The sequence below is a fragment of the Rhagoletis pomonella genome, unplaced genomic scaffold, assembly GCF_013731165.1.
Source record: "Rhagoletis pomonella isolate Grant_MI unplaced genomic scaffold, Rhpom_1.0 Rhpom_scaffold_00004, whole genome shotgun sequence".
NCBI lineage: Eukaryota > Metazoa > Arthropoda > Insecta > Diptera > Tephritidae > Rhagoletis > Rhagoletis pomonella.
In genome coordinates this window covers 25,571,077-25,582,414 of record NW_023458558.1, presented here as the reverse complement: position 1 = coordinate 25,582,414, position 11,338 = coordinate 25,571,077, and the positions used below count along the sequence as shown (strand labels likewise).

General features: G+C 30.8%; 1 protein-coding gene across 1 annotated transcript in view; it reads right to left on the bottom strand.

Moving 5' to 3' along the window:
* Positions 1–2,441: 2,441 nt before the first annotated feature.
* LOC118738434 (elongation of very long chain fatty acids protein 7) overlaps positions 2,442–11,338 on the bottom strand; it is a 60,991-nt gene continuing 52,094 nt past the window's right edge. The window contains exon 6 of the mRNA XM_036469370.1: positions 2,442–3,661. Coding sequence (XP_036325263.1) covers positions 3,329–3,661 — 333 coding nt within the window. The 3' untranslated portion in view covers positions 2,442–3,328. The remainder of the gene's footprint in view (positions 3,662–11,338) is intronic.

Here is an 11,338-nt window from a genome sequence, read left to right as displayed (position 1 = left end):
CTACTTACATACATTTTCATGAAACTTTGTTAAAAGCCTTATTGCCTTTTCGATCGCATCATACACAACGATTATTTTTTCACTATTTCTTCAGTTATTTTTTGTATTCTAATATACTTACATGAACAATTCCATATTTTATTTTAGTTAATAATATAATGTGTATATACATACGGATGCACATCCCTGAAATTGATGCTGGCGGCGGTCATGCCTTCAAGGTTTGCTATTGCCGGACGAGCGACAGCTATTAGAATTTTTTTGTTTGTTGTTGCTTTGACCAGTACATAATTGAAACTTGGTCCTATCGCAAGTAGAAGTTCGCAAGAGTGATTAGAACTCGGCTGGCTATGTCGGCCGCCATCTCCGTTATTTATTTAAAAAATAGTTGTTTTCATATTAATTAATTTAATAGCGCCGTTATGAATGCCTAAAATATTTAAAATTTATTTTCTGTTTAGAAAACTAGTACGAAAATTTTGTCTACAAAAATTCAATAGACAGCAATAAATAAATTATCGGTATTCCTTTCTCAAAGTAAAAAACTTAAATTTTACTAAAATTTTTTGCACTTTATTATAAATTACATACACGGCACGGTCTCTAATTTAAAATTATAACCAAAACACAGTATTTACTAAAAGACCATTCATATATTTGATTTTGGTTATTCCATAAAAAATACAGTACAGAATGGAATCGATAGGACAAAATTATCGCTAGAAATTTAGGTAATTTTGTTTAAGACTAGTTTTACAAAATAAACTAAGCAATTGTATACAAATAATAATTTTGTTAATAAGTAAATACATTCAAACTAAAATTACATATTTACTTATAGCAAGTTTTGGATAAAGTGTAGCTTTCTTACATTTTAATGAATATTTAATAAAGATACATTTTTCGTAAGGCAAACATTCAAACAACTAATAATATCTCATTCAACTTCACATATCTAATATTTTTTATTGAGCACAACAGAATGACACTCCATGCATTTGATTGCTATTTTTTTTGCATGCATTAAATTTTCAACACTCGGATCAATTTAATTTTGAATAGAAGTTCGACAAAATTAAAATTTATGTATTTATGTTTCTAGCTCCTTCAATGTTTACATATATAACTAATATAACGCTGGTAGTTCACATACAAACATAACTATTTACTAGAATAATTATTCTATAAATATTTTGGTATAAGTACGTACATATGTACATACATATGTACATAGATAACAAAAAAAAAACAACTATACACAATGGCTAAGGCTAAAGGCAGATCGCAAAAATTTACCCATTTTGTGATTGTCACAAACTATCTGCAAATGTTTGCAACATTTCCGCATTTAGGGCGAAAATATGTAAAAGTGTGTGCGTACGTTTTTATGTGTGCTTCTAGGGTGTTGGTAAAAATTTAATTTTTTGGCTTTTGGTTATTAGGCAAGGGACATTAAAAGGTTTTTTTTTCAAAGCTTCGCTTGCAGCTCTTATTTTTGATTGCCGAAAAAAATGCCAATATTTTTTGGATGAAAATTAAAAAAAAAAATAAAAGTCTGATTTCAACACTTCTCATTTCGGGTTTGAATATTTACAAGGTTTGCGTAACAAAATTATCATGTAAACTAGTAACATGCGCATAAATAAATTTTCATATAAATATTTTACTGTTTTACGAGGCTATATAAGCAGTCAAATTAACAACCTTAACAATTTTGAATCAAAAAAAAATTTTGCGCACTTAAAGGTAGGCAATACCTCAGGCACCCTTTGAATGAGTAACTTCTCTATGCGCAACTTCCTTTTTCCAAATTTAGATACCTATTTATTTTCGGCAATCCAAGAGTCAGCACATCTTACAATTCGACATAAGATCGGTTTGATATTTTATGCTAGTTAGGCTATTTTGTAGATTCACTTTTTGCGCCATTTTCGCACTAGTTCTACGGAAATTGCTTGTGTGTAATACTAAATTATAAATACGAATTATAACATAACAAATTGCAATTAATTGTACAATTATTATATTCGAGGGTAGCTGTGCTACCAAGAAAAAAATAGAAATAAAAATTCAAATTCAAATTCAAATAAAGAGAACCACAATAACCACTTTTTGTTTAAACTAAACGAAACTGTCATTAAAACTGCATGGCTATGGTTCGAAAGGATCGAAATCAAATTCAATGCATACCGACTGTAAAGTGAAATGTACATATCGTACATCTAGATCTAAAGTGAGCTAACTCAAAAATCGGATCCGGAAATATAACTTCTTGTGGATCGTACAGATTCAACGCAATTTATGTAAAAATAGATAAAACAGTAGTTTTTGAGTTGGTGTATATAATCACGAAGAAAAAACTATTTGCATTAACTGGAGATGAGTCCTATGAATTGATTTATGTAAAAAAAAATTGCTATATTTTTTTTTAGCTGGACGCTGTTTAGAGCTTTTTCCTTGAGCACGATAGTTTAAATTCAAAGGAAAACAACATACAACGGCATGGTTTTTAAGCCAACTTTTACTTTTATGGAGTGTACATACATTCATAGTCGAATCACGTACTTACATATTTATGTATCTGTATCTCGAGTTTGAGTCGAATTGAGTCGAGTGAAGTCATAATGTTGATACATACTCAGGGCCATTCCATACAAGCATGAAACTTATTTGAATGTGGCAATAAGAATATAAAGCAACACAATGACGGCTAACATTTAATTTTGACTTGAGCTTGGTTAAGTGTTCAAATTTTGTTGAGCTTACATTGATAAACTGAAATTTAGCACACTCTTCAAAGCATCTCCATCTGCATGTGGTATGAGAGTACAGCTTTAATATCACTTCAGTCGCAAGGAGCTATGCATTATTTATTTACAAACAGTTTTTTTTTTTCTTTTCGCTGTTTTATTAATTTTCCGGTGCATTTAGTGGGAATGAACTTTCTTTGAAAACCTAAAAACAAAACAAAAAACAACTTTGTGCATAATTCCTGGTGCAAAATTTCAAGTCTAAGGCGGGTGAAAAAAGATTCGATTCTTTTGAAATCGCATATTTTCACCTTATATGTACGTACGTATTTGCATACATAAATATTTTCCACACTTCTTCTTCTACAAAACAAATGAACAAACACATTAATATCTCTGCTACTTATGGCCAATAAGCAGTTGCATGCAACAATAGACTACTTTAAGGTACTAATATATGCTGCACGTAAATATTTTTTACAAATAATTGTATAAACATACATACATATATACCCTAGGTAATTTATTTACAATTGTGCAACTTCATATTTGTCTTCATCCATTTGGCTTCGATTTATTTAATTCAGTTTTTCCTTCAACGCCAATAATCCAATTGCATCTATCGTTTCCATGGTGTTGTTGTTCATTTCTACAATTTTCTTCGTTGCTAACGCGCAGTTACCATTTTGCTTTGGCACCACGCCATTCACACCATTCACACCATTCACCATAGCGGCATTGTTCAGCTTTAGACTTTGTGATTTCTTATAGCTGGCCATGTAGAAGTTCATGAAGAGGCAGAAGAAAATTGAAGCATTGAGTAACAGCAGGCAGGATATGAATTTCGAGAATTGGCATTGGGAGCTGACGAGAGCGCGGGTGGTGTGCACAATGCAGAGCACGAATTGAGCCTGAAATGGAAAGAAATAAAGAATAAGAAATAACGTAAGAAATTACTTGTCAAAAATTATGTAGGTACGAAAAAATATTGCGAATTATGTAACAACCTAATAAACGGTTGCCTCTCATTTGTATGTACTATGTACATAAGATACTTATCATAACCAAGGCTTGAAAATTTTATTTTGTACACATATATCTGGCAATGTTGTTTTTTGGTTGGTTTTTGCATACATGTATTCGACTTAGGTGCTCAGTTTTGTATATTTGACAACATTTCATACATTTTCGGGAAAAAGAGACGATAGAAATTCGTGAAACAAGGCGAATTCATACATGTGTTTTTATACTCCTGCTACCGCCCTGTGTGAATTCGTGTTGATACAATGCAAGTATACATACAAACATACTGCTAGAGCTTGAAGAAACGCGAACAAATTTGGCGTTCATTAAGGCAAATTTTGATTATTTGATAGTAAGTATGCCGAAGCTTAAAACAAAAAGTTTGACTTCGAAAGAAGTTTCGGAAATTGTGACAATAGTAAAATGTTGAACAAAATATATGTATATTTATTGAAAAAAAAAAACCTTGAAAGTATTTTGGCCAAGAACCCTTCCTTTACCAAAATTGCTAATATAAAAGATATATTACTTCCGGGCGCCACAACTAGGGAAGAATATCTATCGAAGTACTGCCTAGCAGAATTAAGTTAATTTAAACTAGGGACGGTTATCATCATAAAAAAAAATAATAGTTCAAAACAGAATTTAGTCATTATTTTATGATTTTTACTTTTTCGGTCAACGGAAGTACATAATTATTATTTGATTGTTAATTTTTTTTATCTCAAATAATGATTATATTAAATATTATTGAATTTTATTTTTTATAAAATTTGAAAGGTCATACCACCAGCTGAAATTTTGACCTGAGAGTGTCGCCAGCTTTTGAGGTTTTTGAATAATCGTTATTCTTATGTGAAAAAATAAAACAGAATATTAATTATTTTCTTTGATTAAAAAAATTCAAATCAAATATTTATTATTATTTTTAATTTTAATTAACTAATTTATTTATTTATTCGTCTACAGAAAGGTCTAATTTAAATTTATACACGTTTTGGTTGGAATTTAGCTCTAAGTGTAAGGTTATTCCATGAACGAATATATCTTGCAAGAGGCTTGTAATAATGGTAATTTGCTTTATGTACTAGATAATATGGAAAAGGGCGAACGCGCGCCGTAACTCGCAAATAGGAGCGTAACGATATATCAGCCCAGTTTATTCTTGGATTGACCACATTATATACAAATGAAATCGAAAAATATATTCTTTTTTTTTGTCAATGTTATTGTGGCTTATTAACAAAAATAAGTCTGATAAGGAGATGTGGCGATCTCCAAAATAGCTGCTATAACTTCTACCGCCTAGACTTTGCTGCTTTTTCAATTTTTCCTAATAAACAATCGTGGTACAAAGCTCAATAAAAATATTAAAAATAGATTATTCTTTCGTATAGGTTTTGCAGACCAAGCAGTTTACGTCATACCACGTAGTTAGGTAAACCATAAGGCCATTGTAATCTACATAATGCAAACCTTATTAAAACTTGTTGCGCCTTTTCGATCTTATTCTGGTGGCTTTATAAAACGAGTTCCAAATTATGCAACAATAATTAAGTGTCACTAGATCGGGGAAATCTTTAGTATTACTGCGTATGAAGCCGGTCATTGAGAATGCTTTTGTTGCTATTAAGTCGTCATATGGTGTTAATATAAATTTTGAATCAAAGATTATACCCAGATCCTTATTCGTATCGTTTTGGTACAATTTGGTTATTGGTTAAGTTCGAAAAATAAAATTTATTGCAGGCTACCGTAGGACGTACGAATTCAAATATGTGAGAATAGTTAAGATTGTTTTACGACACTTAAAATATGTTTATTTTTGTTTGGTTAAAATTTAAAAAATTATAATTTTTTCCGTCCCTGATTTAAACTTTGTCCAACTACATCTACGGATGTGGATAGGAGTTTTTCGAATCATTCAACAATTTCGGTCTTATATGTTCATACATACGTAGTATTACATTTGGCAAATACGAAACATTGAGCGTTAAGCGATGGCATCGCTTTCATATTTGGAATGAGCGTTAACTATGGTAATCGTAGGTAATCGCGTGCGTCATCTGCCTTTGTTATTGCTGGGAAAAATTATTATTTCATACTTAATAGCATATTCTAAAAAGATTATTTAATATAAACTTTGTCAATGTGTCTCCACGTGAATACTACAAAAAATATAATTTTTTGTACAAAAAAAAATAATTAATTATAAAAATAAATATTGCACTCAAATTCTATTTGCGTGACAGAGTAAACGCTTTTCTAATTGTATGAAATGTGTTTTTTAAACTGAAGTTTAAGCAACTCACATATTCTCACAATTATCATCGAAAGGAGTCATTATTTAGTAAAATTCGAAGGCTAGCATGTCATTTAACGACTGTGGGATATGGAGTGAAATCAAAAGCTGGAAAATTCCCCATAAATTAGTATAAACTAACATTATGGTGAACAATTTGATTTGTGTGAATCAATTTAAACACTTGTGTGTTTTGAAACTAAAATAATAGTTTGTCATTTTTCATACACAAATATTGTTATATGTACGAGTGTGTCATATTATTGCCGACTGTTAATCGATATATATACAGAAATTTTAAAAACTTTACTGTTTCAACAGTTAATATATTGGTAGTTTTTTATGTTTTAATTATGCTTGCTTCTCAGCCTTATACTCGCCAAGTTCGTTGCTCAAGTCTTTTGTTTTGCATGGAATCCAGGCGTATGTATGTATGTATATCAATATGAGTGTCAGACGTAAGAGGTTGGAGAAGGTTGCCACCTTTATTAATTTGAATGAATTATTACAATATGGTCACTAATCGGGATATATGTATTGCAACAAAGAGGTTTAAGCAAGTTTTAATTTGAAAATATTTGGAAGGGGGTTAAACAAATTGTAAAATATGCTATGTTTATTTTAGAAAAAATTTAAAAAATTTACGAAAAAGACCTGTTAGTTTCTTTAACAGCTAATTTCAAGAAAAAAATTTAAGTGAAAAATTAATTTAATTTTATATGGAAATCGACAGAAAATAAGAAATCATGCTCAATTTAAATTGCTGGAGAAACCGGGCGTAAGAATTTGAGCTTTCTTATTTTTGCGAAGCTTTAGAGCTTCCAGAGTAATTTTCACAAGAAAAATATTTGAAATTTTACTATGAAAATATTTTTCAAAATTTGCACTAGCTCGCAAACAAAAGTAAATTGGAAAAAATACTTCGTTTTGTATTTTGAATCAGTAACAGAAACTTTACAAACCATAAAAATTATATGTGGACCTGTGTAATTTGCATATGAGTATCTACTATTCTTATGGTTTGTTTATACATTTTTGCGATCGTTTTTCAAGTTTTTTTCTCTTTGGTTTGTTTTAAATAAAACTGTATGAAAATATTTTTTGTCCTTTTATTTAAAAAAAAAATTCTTGTTCGATTTCGATGCTTGAGAGATGTTCCGATTTTCGGCCACAAAAATCTGGTCAACGTAACTATGTTCGTCATTCAATTTTTTACTTCCTTTTTCTTTTTTTGTTTCCATTTGTAGCTTTAATTTCATGCCTATATTAATATTTATAAATACCATGCTAAGTTTAGTTCTAAACGAGTTATCGTTTCTGGGTTAACGGGTAACTGCGTTTTATTAGATGCTGTGTTTTTTCACAGAGAAGCCTGTTATACACATACATACATATGTACATAACAATTTATTGAGTTTATCTACGATTAGACGCTTCGATTTGAAACCAGTTTTACGGCCTATCTTTGGAGCTAAGTAAGAGTGTTTAATTAAGAGAAAACTATGAATATAAAATTAGAATTAGAATGACTTTTCTACTTCCGCGTCTGGGGTCAATGTTTGCGAAGCATATAATCTTGGCAAGGTTACGCTAAACATCTCGAATCAATTTTTATGTTGTGCTTTTATGTGTTTCTTATAATAGATTAAAATATTATTTTGCAGAGTTCGGAAGTAACAGCTGTCTATGGCGGATAACTATGAAATACTTTAATTACATTTTTAAATAAGATTTTATTGATTCCACTAGCTAGTTGTTCTGCTCATTTCATATCCTACTTGGTGATCTCTCCAATTAAACAAAACTAGTTAGTTTTGTGCATTTGTACATACAGTGACGCAAACAAGTGTTCTCATGTTGCTTTTTTTAAATATTCACGATCTTTTTCAAGTTACTTGTAGTAACTCCCAGTGACGCAGCTCAAATTTGTTTTTTCTTTTATTGGTTTAGAAACTAACGGTAAAAGAAAGAAAAAAAGTAAAAGATTGTAATGTGTCACCTAACAGCATTCTTGCGAAGGACGTGTCAAGGTGTGAAAACACATTTCTATATACATATCTGCATGCACGTGTACTAGGTTGGTCCTTAAAATTTTGAAATCTAAATTTTGTGTGAGACACTCGCTTATTTTTTTTGTATGTTCGAAATTGGAGCTTCAAATTCGCTAAGTTATATGTAGCTGCTCAAATCAAAATAGTGTCGAATTTTCGAGATTTTAAACAAAAGTTATTAAGCATTTTCCAACCACTCTTAGCGACGCATAAAAATGTTTCTAATATTTCTCCCCCTCTAAAAGGGGTGTCCAAAATAAAATTTAGTTTTTTACATTTTTAAGGGATACCCTAATGTGTACGTTTAAATGTGTGTGTGTGTGTGTGTGTACATGTGCATAAATTTCGATGTTTGTATAAGTATTTAGGAATGGTGGTACTTCAATCAGTCAGCTGTAATAAAAAGTTGTATTTTTTCTGCAACAGAGTGCAAGGAACTTTGCTACAACTTTTTCGTTCTGTCATTAAACATATATGTATGTACATACACATATTACATACATATATACATAGCAAGTGACTTGCAAAGAACGCATGCTAGTGTGTTCCATAAACTATTGATGACACCAAATTATCAATAAAATCGCAAATTGCATAACGTAAAACTTTTTGTTATGTATGAAAGATTTGTCTAAGAAAATGCATTTAAAATTGAAAACAACATTGCCAGCCATCAATGAATTAGAGACACATTATCGAAGATTGAAATGTCAGTTAGATACCCATCATAGAGTAATTATAGGGAAATAATATATCTAGGCATATTAAGAGCTTCACAGTGATGCGTTACATATGTATTAAACTCTTTCCTATTACTCGCCTTACGACCTGCACTGTACAAAATGGGGTATAAATATGTCTAGCCATTGCTTCAATACTCTGTAAGGAGTACTCAGTGACTATTTTGACATCATGCCTACTGAGGTTTTCCGCGCTGATTTTTCTAGAATAAATGACTTAAAGCTTAAGCAGAACCAAAACGCTATGCGAATTTCGTCGCACGGAGCGATGCCGTCGGGTGATATTCGCCGCAATATTTCGCCCAGTTAAACCGAACAGAAACAAAATTCGCATTAGTTGAACGACAAATAAAAAATGTAAAAATACAAAACGAAAACGAAAAGATGAATCACCAAATTTTGCCATTCTGATTCTTGCTGTAAAAAAAGCCAAAGCTACTTTTCTACTAAGAACTGATTTTGGGACCGGCCGCAGCGGCAAGATTATAAATAAATCTATTCACGCCGACGAAGTTCTCTCAATAATTTGATTCTTTAAACGTTTAGCCCGTCTGCCATCTTCTGAGTTCGTTCAGTAAATATGAGTATTTTTTTCATTCATACAAAATAAGTAAGTAGTTACACTTTACGGGCTGCTATCGCAACATTTATAGAAATAGCGTAGGCCTCAGCGTAAAATACAGAGTAGTAGTCCCTCCACATGTCGGTGCAAAAAATGTATTTGGGTAGCAAACTGTTACTCCCAGGACCGCGGTTTTTGTCGGCTTTATAACAGTTGGTATACCAAATATGATTACACTGGCCAACAAAACGCTTTTTTCAAAGACTTTTTTTTCTGATTACGAATCCGTAAGAGTAAGTTTCTAGCAGCTCTAGATTTTGAAAAAAAAACGTGGTCAAAGTGTCAAAAATTCGCGGTTTTGCAATATTTGAGAAGAAGAAGAAGAAAGTGAAAGAATCTTCTACTTAGGTTTAAATTAAGGCTAAAACAATCGACTACTATCCCAGACAATATTATCCCAGCAAGTTGACCTAATACTTAATTTTTTCAAATTATTACTAAATATTCATTGAAAACGGCCTCAAACTCAATAAAAATTGTTGAATTTAATATTTCTTTATAAAAGCCTGGCTAGCTATACAACAAGCACCGTATAAATCCCCTTTTCAAACTTTATACCAAAATTATAAAAATGTTCACCAAATTTTTAAACTTTTTATTTAGAATATTTAGAAAAATTTCTGGTATGCAGTTTTGTATCCCATTCAATTTTAGGATAATAACGTGCAAGTTTCAAGTGGCTAGAAAATACCGTCGATTTTTGACAATTTTTTTTTTTGTTGACGATGCTAGGCATTCTCTTCCATATAATAAAATTGTCGAGCACACTTTGTATTGGAAAAAATTCGTGAGCAAAAAAAAATCTTAAAAATCAACGGTATTTTGTAGCCAATTCAAACTTGCGTTTTATCATCCTAAAATTTAATGACCTACAAAACTGCATACCAGAAGTTTATCTAAAAATTCTGAATAAAGAGTTTATAAATTTGGGGAAAATTTTTCGAATTTTTGTATAAAGTTTGAAAACGTGATTTTTATGGTATTTGCTGTATAGCTAGCCAACCTTTATAAAAAAATATTAAACATAAAATAAACCATGGAAATATAGCCAAAACTCTTCAAAGTAAGGCGAGTCTGTTCTAATGACCACCAGCGTGTAAGTACATATAAATTGAGGACTCGTGCAAATGTGCAGGCGAAACGATTACACTACTAAGAATGGTATGACGTGTAATATGCGGAGTGCCTTAGAGCTCCATACTTGGTTTTAGTTTACTTTTAATTTATTTGTTTTATTTACCCTCATAAACAGGAAAATGACGGGTATAAATTGCCAAGAGTTTAACATCCATGACAGGCAATCCAGTTCAACATCAGTTATTTGGAAATATCTAATTTATTAAAATTTGTACTAATCTTATATATTATTAAGTGGGCGTGCCTGGCATTTCCTATTTCATTTATTTGTATTTAATTTTAGAGAATAATTGATATGTTTTTATTTTTTATCCACTACTACACAATTGAAAAGACTAACGTTAATTATAGCTAGTGTCGTTATTTGTATTCTTGTGGCACCTGGTTGTTAATAAATCAAAAATAATGAATTTTCACGCCTCCTAAATGTATAAGACATTTGTTTGATAATTTTCAAAAGCCTAAATCTTTTTGAAATAATGTAGTTCACTTTTACTTAAGCACAAGCGTTTGCAATAATTACTACTTGCAGTGGAATATTTACGAAATTTCTAAAAAATTATTTCATCTTAAAGCAGAGATTGATATTGATAAGATTTCTCAAGTTCCAGGCGCTAATTTTCTGTTTTCATATGGCTTATTTAGTTTTATCTTTCAAACGTGTTCGGAATTCCTACTGCAAATGTTATTTCATACATATGCTATTTTATACA